This window comes from Hyaena hyaena, unplaced genomic scaffold (genome assembly GCF_003009895.1).
Source record: "Hyaena hyaena isolate Hyena2069 unplaced genomic scaffold, ASM300989v1 scaffold_18, whole genome shotgun sequence".
Lineage (NCBI taxonomy): Eukaryota > Metazoa > Chordata > Mammalia > Carnivora > Hyaenidae > Hyaena > Hyaena hyaena.
The window spans coordinates 833,863-847,903 of NW_024080649.1; the positions used below are offsets into that span (position 1 = coordinate 833,863).

Genomic DNA, 14,041 nt, shown 5'->3' on the forward strand with positions numbered 1-14,041 from the left:
GATTATTGCCTTGTAGATACTGACCAGTTATGTGTCTAGATATAAATCTATTTCAACATTCCCAAATGCCTATATTGTTTTTTGCCATTGCCTTTGAAACAGATGTCACATTTTACTGGTTCCTTCTTTGGTTAATAAGTTCAACAAAATCTTTAGCATGTCTTAATTTAAATAAATAAATAAATAAATAAAATACCTTGACAAAACTATCCAGACATGTAAAAAGGGAATTTAATTATAAAATTACTTTTTATTTTATTATTTTAAGTTTCTTTTTTTTTAAATTTTTTAATGTTTATTTATTTTTGAGAGAGAGAGAGAGAGACAGCATGTGAGCAGGGGAGGGGCAGAAAGAGGAGACACAGAAACTGAAGCAGCTTCAGGCTCTGAGCTGTCAGCACAGAGCCTGACATGGAGCTTGAACTCACAAACCGTGAGATTACAACCTGAGCTGGTAAGACACTTAACTGAGTGAGCCACCCAGGCATCCCTAAGTTTTTTAAATTTATTTTGAGAGAGACAGAGAGAACGCAAGTCAGGGAGGAACAGAGAGAGGGAAAGAGAGAATCCCAAGGAGACTCAGCACTGTCAGTGCAGAGCCCAATGCAAGGCTCAAACTCAGCAACTGTGAGATCACGACCTGAGCCAAAGTCCGATGTCCAACAGACTGAGCCACCCAGGCATCCCAAAAATTACTTTATAGTAGTTTGTTAAAATATAACACGATGCTTGAAGAATAACGAAAACAAGTTTTCATATTTTACCATTTTGTTCTGCAACAGCTCCTAGTGTATATAAGGCTGCTTCTTTTACCATGCTATGTTCACTCGACTTTGCAAGATTTCTTACAAACATCAAACCACCAATTTCCCGAAAGTAAACACCTGCATTACCTACAGGGTGTGCAGACAAAACAAAATATAAATGATATTATGATTCTTTTAAGGAGAAAACAAATCATATAAATATAGTGACATAGCATATAAAGTAAGTGAGCTGAAGAAAAAGAACTATGCAAATTTTTATATCACAATACTAAAGAACTAGAATCACAGATAAAAATTCACTATCACGTCTTACTGTTTTGTTGACAAATTGAATGAATAGTGACCAAAGCTTCCTTTTGTGAAAAAGGGTTGTCCATTTGATACTTCAGACACTCCAATAGTAAGTTCAGATCAGTCTTCATTTCTAAAGAAGAAAAATTTCACTTTTTTAAACCAAATGTTTCAAAAACTAACCATTTATTTATTTTTTAAATGTTTTATTTATTTCTAGGAGAGAGAGAGAGAGACAGCGTGAGCAGGGGAGGGCCAGAGAGAGAGAGGGAGTCACAGACTGAAACAGGCTCCAGGCTCTGAGCTGGCAGTCAGCACAGAGCCCAACGCGGGGCTCGAACCCACGAACCGTGAGATCATGACCTAAGCGAAAGTCGGACGCTTAACCAACTAAGCCACCCAGGCGCCCCAAAAACTAACCATTTAAATTTAACTTTCTAAATACATATACTTATAATGTTTGTTTTTAAGACCATGAGTACAAATTCCTTTTATAATCTATCCAACAGTAAAGATAAATAAAAAGAAAGATGTTCCTTAAATAAAAGAACTTGAAATGAACCTCTTATAATTATTTGATTTTCCCCTCACATGAAATTTAAGAAGAGAAAATCCATGGGGTGCCTGGGTGGCTCAGTTGGTTAAGCACACAACTTCAACTTAGGTTGTGATCTTGTGGTTTGCGAGTGTGAGCCCCACGTTGGGCTCAAACTGACAGATCAGAGCCCGGAGCCTGCTTTGGATTCTGTGTCTCCCTCTCCCTCTTTAAAAAATTTTTTAAAAAACAGAAAATCTAAATGCAGTGTTATTCTCTTTAAACAAAGCTACACTGGCTTAAATATCTGCCACTTAGAAATAAAGTGAATAAAAATGAAAACACAACATATTGGAACTTGTGGGATGCTACCAACAATATTTCAGAGAAAATTTACAACACTAAATGTTTATATTATAAAAGATCTCAAATTAATGACCTCAGCTTCAACCTTAAGAAACTATAAAAACAGGGGTGCCTGGGTGGCTCAGTTGGTTGCGCTTCCGACTTCAGCTCAGGTCATGACCTCGCAATTCATGGGTTTGAGGACAGCTCGGAGCCTGGAGCCTGTTTTGGGTTCTGTATCTCCCTCTCTCTCTGACCCTCCCCTGCTCATGCTGCCTCTCTCTCTCAGAAATAAATAAAACATTAAAAAAATTTTTTTAAACTATAAAACAGTAAATTAGAGCCAAATCAAATAGAAGAAAAAGATTAAAGCTAAAATCAATGATATTGAAAGCAGAAAAACAATAGAACTGGTTTTTGAGACAATCAATAAAACTGATAAACCTCTAGACAAACTGTCAAGGAAAGAGGAACGAAGATACAAATTACGAATATCAGAATGAGAGAGACGGCACCATCATAGGTTCTATAAATATTCTAAAGATAATAATGGTTATGTGCAACTTCATATCTATAGATTCAATGACTTAAATGAAATGGACAAATTGCTTTGAAGATAGACATTACCTCACCTAAGAAGAAACAGACAACCTAAACAGTACTACTATAAAAGAAATTGAAATCATAGTTTAAAAACCTTTCTGTAAAGAAACCTCCAAGTTCAGATGGCTTCATTTGTAAACTCTTCCGAATGTTTAAAGAAGTAATATCAACTCTACACAAGCTTTTCCATAAGTTTGGAGAGAAGAAATACTTCCCAACTTGCTCAATGAGGTTAGCAGCATTACCCTTATACCAAAACCAAAGCCATTAGAAAGAAAAAAAAAAAACTACAGACCAAAATCCTTCATGAACATTCACATAAAAAGTCTAAACAATTAAAGCAAACTGAATCTAACAACATATTAAATAACAATACATCACAAACAAGTGGGTTTATCCTAAGAATTCAGAGTTGACTTAAGATCTGAAAAATAAATTGACGTAATGTGATAAACTAACATGGAAAACCAAATGGTCACCTCAATAGATGCGGAAAAAGCATTTGATAAAATCCAACATTCACTTCTGGTTAAAGATTTTTTTCAGCGAACTTGGAACAGAAGAAAACCTCCTCAACCTGAAAAAATACACACACACACACACACACACACACACACACACAAGCCCTATAGTAAACATAATACTTAGCAGAGAAAGACTGAAATCTTTCTCCCTGAGATCAGGAATAAGACAGAGATATTTAACATTGTACTGGGGAATGTGTCATTCTATTTAACATTCCATTTAATTCTGTAGCAGAGAGCCTAGCCAGTGCCATCAAGTGAGAAAGAGAGATAAAAGGTATTCAAATTGGTAAGAAAGTAGTATAACTATCTGCCTTCACGTACATGACCTTCTATATAGATAATCCAGTGGAATCTTCAAAAAAGCTACTAGACTAAGAGTATACTAGAGTATAGTAAGATTTCAGCATAACCATTGAACATACAGAAATCAATTATATTTCTATATCCCTGCAGTAATTGGAAATTGGTATCTAAAAACAATGTCATTTATAATAGTATCAAAAATATTAAATAATTAGAGGGGCGCCTGGGTGGCTTAGTTGGTTAAGCGTCCGACTTTCGCTTAGGTCATGACCTTGCGGTTCGTGGTTCGAGCCCTGCGTCGGGCTCTGTGCTGACTGCCAGCTCAGAGCCTGGAGCCTGTTTCAGAGTCTGTGTCTCCCTCTCTCTGACCCTCCCCTGCTCACGCTGTCTCTCTCTCTCCTAGAAATAAATAAAAATATTTAAAAAATATATTAAATAATTAGAGATAAATATGATGAAAGATATAAACAACATGTACACTACAACCTAAAAAATACTGCTGAGATTTATTAAAGAAAACTGAAATAACGGGAGTGAAACACCTTTTTCATAGACTGGAAGACTAAATATTGTTAAAATGTCCGTTTCCCTAAAATTGATCTATAGATTCAGTGTGATCCCAACAGGCATTTTAAAAATATGAATTGACAGGCAAGATGGCAGAAAAGTAGGGAGCTCCGTTTCACTCATTTCACTCGCCCCCATCTCTCAAACGGAGAAGATCTGAAGCCGTATGAACCCTTACAGAATCCAGGAGTTCTGGAGGAAAAGGAGACGGAGTCCGCTGAGAAAACCTTATAGCAGCTACCTCAAGAAACAAGCCAAAGTTCACATGGTGGAGAGTCCCAAATACCACTAGGAGTAGGGAAATAAAATAACCAAAGTCTCAACAAGAGACACCATTCAAAGAACACTTCCTGAACACACAAGCCCTGGACAGTCAAAGAGCCTTCTTTAATACAGCAGTACTCGCAGGTGCAGAGTGCATAACAAGCTTTTAAAACTAACAAGAGATATGGGGTGCCTGGGTGGCTCAGTCGCTTAAGTGTCCGACTTCAGCTCAGGTCATGATCTCACGGTTCGGTTTGTGTTTGAGGTTTCAAGTGCTGCGTCAGGCTCTGTGCTGACAGGTAGCTCAGAGCCTGGAGCCTCCTTCAGATTCTGTATCTCCCTCTCTCTCTCTGACCCTACCCAGCTCATGCTGCCCCCCTCTCTCTCAGAAATAAATAAAACATTAAAAAAAGGATTTTTTAAAAAAACCTAACAAGAGACAGAAAGCTAACCAAAATGACAAAATGGAAGAACTCTCCTCCAAAGAAAATCCAGGAAAAAATGACAGCTAAAGAACTGCTCAAAACAGATATAAGCAACATAACTGAACAAGAATTTAGAATAATAGTCATAAAATTAATCGCTAGGCTTGAAAAAGGCATGGAAGACATCAGAGAAACTATTGCTACAAAGACGATGGAGCTTAAAAATAGTTGTGATGAATTAAAAAAATGCTGTAAATGAGATGCATAATAAAATGGAGGCATCCAATGCACGGAATGAAGAGGCAGAGAGAAGAATAGGTGAATTGGAAGACACAATTATAGAAAAATAGGAAGTTGAGAAAAAGAGAGATAAACTGATCCAGGAACATGACAGGAGAGTTCTAGAGCTGAGTGATACAATCAAACAGAACAATATCCATATCATAGGAATTCCAGAAGAGGAAGAGAGAGGGAAGGTGCTGAAGGAGTCCTTGAACAAATTATAGCAGAGAACTTCCCCAATCTAGGGAAGGAAACAGACATTGAAATCCAAGAGGCACAGAGAACTCCCCTCAGACGTAACATAAAAAGAATTATCCATGATCAAGTGGGATTCATTCCTGGGTTACAGGGCTAGTTCAATATTTGCAAATCAATCAATGTGACACATCACATCAACAAAAGAAAAGATAAAAACCATATGATCCTGTCGATAGATGCAGAAAAAGCATTTGACAAAATATAGCATCCCTTCCTAATAAAGACCCTCGAGAAAGTCAGGATAGAATGAACTTACTTAATCATAAAAGCCATCTATGAGAAGCCCTTAGCTAACATCATCCTCAATGGAGAAAAACTGAGAGCTTTCCGCCTGAAATCAGGAAGATGACAGGGATGTCCACTCTCACCACTGTTGTTTAACATAGTGCTGGAAGTCCTAGCATCAGCCATCAGACAACAAAAGGAAATAAAGGCATCAGAATTGGCAAAGAAGAAGTCAAACTTTCACTTTCCGCAGACAACATGATACTCTACATAGAAAACCCGGCAGACTCCACCAGAAGCCTACTAGAACTGATCCAAGAATGCAGCAAAGTTGCAGGGTACAAAATCAACGTACAGAAATCGGTTGCATTTTTATACACCAACAATGAAGCAACAGAAGGAGAAATCAAGAAACTGATCCCATTCACAACTGCACAAAAAAACCATAAAATACCTAGGAATAAACCTAACCAAAGATATAAGAGATCTGTATGATGACAACTATAGAAAATTTATGAAGAAAATTGAAGAAGACACAAAGAAATGGAAAAACATTCCATGCTCATGGATCGGAAGAATAAATATTGTTAAAATGTCATTACTACCCTAAGCAATCTACACATTCAATGCAATCCCAATCAAAATTGCACCATTATTCTTCACAAAACTAGGACAAACTATCCTAAAATTTGTATGGAACCACAAAAGACCATGAATAGCCAAAGTAATATTGAAGAAGAAAACAAAAATGGGAGGCATCACCATCCCAGACTTTAGCCTCTACTACAAAGCTATAATCATCAAGACATTATGGTATTGGCACAAAGACACATAGACCAATGGAATACAGAACTCAGAACTGGACCCACAAATGTATGGCCAACTAATCTTTGACAAAGTGGGAAAGAGTATCCAATGGAAAAAAGACAACCTCTTTAACAGATGGTGCTGGGAGAACTGGACAGCAACATGCAGAAGAATGAAACTAGATCATTTTCTCACACCATACACAAAAATAAACTCAAAATGGATAAAGGACCTGAATGGGAGACAGGAAACCATCAACATCCTAGAGGCGAAAGCAGGAAACAACCTTCTTGGCCTCAACCACAGCAATTTCTTACTTGATACACCCCCAAAGGCAAGGGAATCAAGAGCAAAATGAACTATTGGGACCTCATCAAGATTAAAAGCTTCTGCACCGCAAAGGAAATAAAACAGGCAACTGATGGAATGGGAAAAGATAGTTGCAAATGACATATCAGATAAAAGGTTAATATCCAAAATCTATAAGGAACTCATCAAACTCCACACCCAAAAAACAAACAACCCAATAAAGAAATGGGCAGAAGACATGAACAGACACTTCTCCAAAGAGGACATCCAGATTGCCAAAAGACACATGAAACGATGCTCAGCAAACCTTCTCATCAGGGAAATACAAATCAAAACCACACTGAGATACCACCTCATGCAAGTCAGAGTGGCTAAAATGAACAAATCAGAAGACTCTAGATGCTGGCAAGGATGTGGAGAAATGGGCACCCTCCTACACTGTTGGTGGGAATGTAAACTGGTACAGCCCCTCTGGAAAACAGTGTGGAAGTTCCTCAAAAAACTAACACTAGAACTCCCCTGTGACCCAGCAATAGCACTGCTAGGAATTTACCCAAGGGATACAGGAGTGCTGATGCATAGGGGCACATGTACTCCAATGTTCATAGCAGCACTCTCAACAATAGCCAAAACATGGAAAGAGCCTAAGTGGCCATCAACGGATGAATGGATCAAGAAGATGTGGTTTATCTATACCATGGAATACTACATGGCAATGAGAAACAATGAAATCTGGCCATGTGTAGCAACATGGATGGAACTAGAGGGTGTTATGCTGAGCAAAATAAGTCAGGCAGAGAAGGACAGATACCATATGTTTGCATGTATAGGAGGATTAGGAGGAACTTAATGGAGGACCATGCGGGAGAAGAAGGGGAAAAATTGTTGGGGAGACGGAGGGAGGCAAACCATGAGAGACTCTTGAATGCTGATAACAAACCGAGGGCTGATGGGTGTGGGGGAGAAGGGAAGAGGGGTGATGGGCATGGAGGAAGGCACTTGTTGGGATGAGCACTGGGTGTTATATGGAAACCAACTTGACAATAAACTATTTTAAAAAAAGATTAAAAAATATGAATTGACAAGATGACAAGATGGAAATCTATTAGCCAAACAATTCTCAAAAACAAGAATTAAGCTCAAAGACTCATACTATCTTACTTCAAGACTTCTTATAAAATTATAGTAATCAAAAGAGTATAGTATTGCATTAGCATAGACAAATAGATCAATGAACTAGAATACAGTCCATGCATATATGAACAGGTGATTTTTTACAAAGGCACAAAGGCATTACAGAGGAGAAAGTTTAGCCTTTCTAACAAATGATACTATAACAGATATCCAAATTCAAAAACATAAAAAACCAAACTTGAATCAAACCATATACAAAAATTAACTCAACAAGGATTGTAGATGTAATGTAAAATCTAGAACTAGAAAACTTTTAAAAGGTAACATAGGAGAAAATCTTTGCCACTTGGGTTTACATGAAAATGTCTTAGACATGATATTAATACCACCTGTAGAAAAATAATGAATAAATTGTATTATGTCAAAATTTAAAACTTCATTCTCTTAATAGTGTTTTTTAAAATCTTTTAATGTTTGTTTATTTCTATGAGACAGAGAGAGAGACAGAGGACAAGTCTCACACTGAATGGGCAGAGAGTCAGGGGGAACACAGAATCTGAAGCAGGCTCCAGGTTCCAAGCTGTCAGCACAGAACCCGATGTGGGGCTCAAACCCACAAAACATAAGATCATGACCTGAGCTGAAGTCAGACACTTAACCGACTGAGCCATCCAGCAGCCCAATAGTGTTTTCTGAACTACAGAAAAGACAAACCACAAATGCAGAAAATCTTTACAAAGCACCTATCTGATAAAGTACAGACATTCAGAAAATATACAGACATCTCAAAACTCAACAATAAGAGAACCAACCCATAAAATAACGGGCAAAAGATATGAACAGACACTTTGGTAAGAAATGTATATAGGTAGCAAATAAGCACATGATTAACACCATTAATCATTAGGGAAATGTAAATTAAAATCACAAGGAAATCCCATTACATGCCCACTAGAATGACCAAAATGTAAAAGACTGACCATAACATATTTTGGCAAGAATGCAAAAGAAGTGGAACTCTCATATATTGCTGGCGGATACATAAAATGGTACAACCACTTTGAAAGTTCAGCAGTTTCATAAATCATTAAACATACACCTACCATTTGATCAAGCCATTTCACTCCTAAGAATTTACCGAAGAGAAAAGCAGGTTATGTGTCCATACAAAGACTTGTACACAAATGTTCATAGCAGCATTGTATTCAACAGCCAAAAACTGAAAACTGGAATGTTCATCAACAGATGGATGGATAAACAAATGACCACAAAATGGAGTTAACTATTGATATATACAACAACATGGATGAATCTCAAAATAATTAGGCTGAAAGAAGCCTCACACAAAGAATATAAACTGTATTATCCCATGTATTGAAAGAAAATTAAAGTACTCTATAGTAACAGAAGGCAGACCAGTGGTTGTTTGGGGAAAGTGGGTCAAGGAAGGGACAAAAAGTAGTACTATAGAGGCGCATGAGGCTATATTCCCTGTCTTGATTGTTGCTACTGTTTGCATGGGTATTTGTGTGTGTGTGTGTGTGTGTGTGTGTGTATGTCAAACTTATCAAAATATATACTTGAAATATTTATTTGCAACTAAAAATGAAAGAAAATCATTTTCCCATAAAATTTTTTTACCTTAGCCTTTACACAATTTCTTCTCTTGGTTTTAAGGATTTAGATAAAGTTGTGTGTAGATTTTGACACAATGCTTGAATTAACATTTAAAGTTTCCAAAGATGAGGCATCTGGGTGGCTCAAGTCAGTTAATTCTCATCCCATCAGAATGTCAGTGTCCTGAAATCAGTGTGATAGGCAGGGTAAATGCATAATAATTATGCATAAATTGTTGAATGATTCTTTCATTTCCTGGATTCTGTGGGATAATCTGCAATATATCCTGCAAATAGATTATAAAATTAACTCTGGATATATAATCCATTAATTTCTCACCTTGTATCTTCTTTGTGTCCTCACTTTCCATGCTTGTCTGTATTCTTTTTCCTTATATTTCATCTATAAGATAAAAGTATTTTCTCAATTTAAATCAATGTTTGAGAATTACAGAATTATAAATGCAAAAAGGTAGGGGAAAATAATTTTCCTGAAGACAGAAGAGCAGGGACTGAATCTACAACTTAATAAATATACAGGGTGTGCTTAAGTTTCCTAAGGCTCAGTTTCCTCTTCTGTAAAATAGGAAATCCCTATTCTATAAAGTTGTTACAAGAATTAAGTTTGAAAAATACATAAATGCATATGGCATTAAGTATTACAGGCCTCCAGCATATTTTATTAAGTAAACATACACGTTTGGTTGACTGAATCTAAATGATCCTCTTCTGGTTCAGCTTCCTTATTTTCTTTCCTGTAAATTTTCATCCCATCATTTCTGACTGGTCACTTCATAAATTGGAAATTTAAAACACACACACACACACACACACACACACACACACTCTTTAGAACTGCATTTCTCCATGCAAACTGGTACAGCCACTCTAGAAAACAGTATGGAGATTCCTCAAAAAATTAAAAATAGAACTACCCTACAACCCAGCAATTGCACTACTAGGTACTTATCCAAGGGATACAAGTATGCCATTTCAAAGGGACACATGCACATAAACACATGTTTATAGCAACACTATCAACAATACCCGAAGTACGGAAAGAGCCCAAATGTCTATCCATGGGGGGATGAATGGATAAAGAAGATGTGGTATATATATACAATGGATTATTACTCAGCAATAAAATATTCATTATTTTAATGAAATCTTGCCATTTGCAACTACATGGATGGAACTAGAGGCTTAGTCAGTCAGAGAAAGACAAATATCATATGACCTCCCTCATATGAGGACTTTAAGATACAAAACAGATGAACATAAGGGAAGGGAAGCAAAAATAATATAAAAACAGGGAGGGTGTCAAAAACATAAGAGACTCTTAAATAAGGAGAACAGAGGGTTACCGGAGGGGTTGTGGGAGGGGGGATGGGCTACATGGGTAAGGGGCATTAAGGAATCTACTCTTGAAATCATTGTTGCACTATATGCTAACTAACTTGGATGTAAATTTTAAAAAACTAATAAATCTCAAGTGTTCTCAAAAAAAACCTGCATTTCTCTACACAAGCTAAGCTTAACATTAAAATTTTATTTTTCTAATAACCCATGGATTTTCCAATACAGTATTCCACTGTTAAGCTAAAATCCTTGTTTATATGCCACTTGTTAGAATTTTTAAAATAACTGACAACCCTAATATGGCATCTCATAAAGTAATATATAAATGTATGTTAGGTTTGCCATTTTTTTAAACCTAAAATTCCATTAAGAGAAGGATGCTTGGGTACACTATAAGTATATTCACAGGATACTTTTACAAGAATAATGTTTACCTGAAATGTTTAATAACAAGGAAAAATGCTAATGTAACAATTCATCAAAAAGAGCAAGACTCAAGCTTTTATCTACAGCATGACTCCAATTATGTAGAGGCAAACATAAAATAAAACTACATGAAACACAAATTAACACTTGTTTTAAGCTGATAGTTCTATGGTGTCTTAGCCCACTTTTTTTTTTTTTAATGTTCATGTGGTTTTGAGAAAGAGGAGGAGGTAGGAGGAGGGGCAGAGAGAGAGAGGGAGATGCAGAACCCTTAGCAGGCTCCAGGCTCTGAGCTGTCAGCACAGGACCCAATGCAAGGTTCGAACTCAAGAACCGCAAGATCATGACCTGAGCCAAAGTCAGATGCTTAACTGACTGAGCCACCGAGGCACCCCAGCCCACTTTTTTCTATTTTTCAGTTTTTATAATAAAAGCTTCTAATATTCAAGTCCTATCATAGGCCAGGCTGTGTTCTGTAAACTTAACAAACAAATATCATCTTTTTAGTTTTTATAACAACTCTAAGAGGGAGCTATAAAGATAAAGACTGACAAGGAGAAGGCCAACAATTTGCCCAATTTCAAACAACGAAACGAGTAAGTGCCAGAGCTGGAAGGAGCACCAAGAAAATCTGAGGCCATGCCCTACACTCTTATCCTCCCCTATTCCTTCTTCCATATGAAACATGATTACCTGTGAGCAAATGGGTTAGGATTTGGAATAGAAAGAGTAAATTAAAAAAAAAAAAAACCTTTAAAAAATGGACCATGTGTCGCATGTGGAGGTTTCTGCTTTGTGAAGGAAAATAAGGACTATTTCCTTAGTTTTAATTAGTAGATCTATTGTTTTTAAATATAATTTTATTTTTACAAAGGACTATAGCTTAAAAACTAAATGTATTGAAATTGAAACTGACAAAACACATTACCTTCTATTCTCCTTTGTCTTACTGTTTTCTAATAATTGACACAATAAAATTGAAGTTTCCAAGTACCTAGTAGCATTAATACAAGTCGTCTATTTACTAGCTAAGTGCTTAGAAACATCAACAGCAGGGGCGCCTGGGTGGCTTAGTTGGTTAAGCTTCCGACTTTCGCTTAGGTCATGATCTCACGGTTCGTGGGTTCGAGCCCCGCGTCGGGCTCTGTGCTGACTGCCAGCTCAGAGCCTGGAGCCTGTTTCAGAGTCTGTGACTCCCTCTCTCTCTGACCCTCCCCTACTCATGCTGTCTCTCTCCTAGAAATAAATAAAACATTTAAAAAAAAAAAAGAAACATCAACAGCAAAGGACAAGTTATAACTTTCAAGGGATAATTATAAAACTATATTTTAAATTACAAAATATAGACTATTCCCCAAAACAAAAGCATCTGTTCAATAAAGCAGATAGTGTTTTCAGTAATCTACTAAAGATGCAAATTGTAATGAACCAGATTTCAAAATTATTTGCTGTAGTCTCACGAAGGGGAAAAAATGATTTTTCCAGGTACCAGAAGAAACTATTACATTTTCAGGTTTAACTCAATGTACTCCTCAAAACAGTGCTGTTAAATTCAAATGTAAGCAAGAAAACTAGCTGAACGTTACTCTTTTACTCTGCCTAGAAAATGTTAACATGAAATGCTTTTTGAAATATAAGTATTACCCAAAAATATCAGAACGGTAAATGAAACTTGTGTAAGGCTGGTCGGCTGAAAAATCCCACCAACTAAATGCCATCGCTAAGTTCTTGACAGTGGGTTTCCAGCTTGGACTCATACACAGTGCAGATTTTCCTTAATGTAGGAGAAACAAGGGAGCAAGGGCCAACATGCAAATATATTTGCTGTTACAGTTTAGCTTGAGAAATAACAGGTGCAGAAAACAAGCCGAGTGAGGGTACCAGGAGTTCACTCTACATTCACATTCCCAACTGAAGAGACGGGGGGAGCTGCCGTTTTGCATTAAAACTCATCACCTCTTCCCAGTTTGCACCCCAGGCGATCTCTCCAAGGAGGGAAGGCTACCTCGTCCCCCTTTTCCCAGTTTGCACTCATTAACACCAAGGCCTGGCTCACCTAATGAGCTGGGAGAACTTTTGAAAAGCAGAGGTCTTCCCCAGGCTCATGTGAGACCCGGACTCTCCAACTCCTGCCAGAGACAGGATACCGGTTAAAGGCGTGAGTCCCGCTGCGTCACCCGCGACTCCCCAAACGGCTGCCGTGCCGCTCAAGTGCTGTAGCCCACGCGGTCCGGCCCACAGTCTGAGAAACGGCCTCACCGGTGGTTCCCACCCCTCCGACACACCAGAATCATCTGGAGGGGCCCGTGGGTTCTCCCGTACAATCAGGGCCGGAAACTGCCGGGCTCTCAACGCCTGACTAAATGGTACTAGTAATTCTCTTTTTCCCACGAGCTTCTTGGGGGTCTGCGGCCTCCTGAGAAAGGGCCCTTCTGCCAGCTCAATCCCTCCCCTCAGCGAGGGGAAGGGACTGTCGAGGCGTCCGCATCCCAGCCACTGGGAGGACGGACAGGGTGCCTAATGAGGCCTACTGGCTGCAGTGTGCCTTCCACAGCCCACTGACAGATTCCGGGGCGGGACCAGAGCAGGGCCCTAACGCGCAGGGAGCGGAGGCTGTGACCTTTACCGTCAAGTAGCTGCACGCCCGTTTCCGTGCTTCCTCCCTCGAAGCCCGCCTACAACGGAACCACTCCACTATTTCCCGCTCAGCAGGCCAAGTATACTTCCGTTGGGCGGGACTTCCGGTCGCCCCTGGCAGGCCCACACGCAGTGTCTCTCCACAGACCCTCCCCGAAGTCCCCTGGGCGGGTCATGGGTAGCAAGACAGTGGACGCAGTGTCTTTGAGTGGTGGGAAGTCACAACCTGAACGGGAAAACCTATGAACTCATCGCCCTGGGTTTGAGGGCTTTCTTTGCTCAGAGGGGCTTTTGCAGCAAGGAGTTAGGAGAGCAGGCTCCAGGCCAATGAGAGCGGGGCAGGGGCTGTGGCAGCAGGGCA

At 38.6% G+C, this 14,041-nt stretch overlaps 1 protein-coding gene across 7 annotated transcripts in view; it reads right to left on the reverse strand.

The window, feature by feature from the left end:
• TERB1 (telomere repeat binding bouquet formation protein 1) overlaps positions 1–13,729 on the reverse strand; it is a 53,553-nt gene extending 39,824 nt beyond the window's left edge. For 3 of the 7 annotated variants that reach the window (XM_039222841.1, XM_039222829.1, XM_039222834.1), the window contains exons 1-5: positions 13,366–13,568; positions 13,100–13,172; positions 9,599–9,661; positions 1,081–1,191; positions 765–893 (exon numbers count right to left, since the gene is read on the reverse strand). In XM_039222841.1, the coding sequence (XP_039078772.1) occupies positions 765–893; positions 1,081–1,191; positions 9,599–9,629 (271 nt within the window). In that variant the 5' untranslated portion in view covers positions 9,630–9,661; positions 13,100–13,172; positions 13,366–13,568. Of the gene's footprint in view, positions 1–764; positions 894–1,080; positions 1,192–9,598; positions 9,662–13,099; positions 13,223–13,365; positions 13,569–13,669 lie in introns of those variants that run through there. The other 4 variants (XM_039222808.1, XM_039222820.1, XM_039222822.1 and 1 more) reach the window with 4 other exon arrangements.
• Between the last annotated feature and the right edge of the window lie 312 nt (positions 13,730–14,041).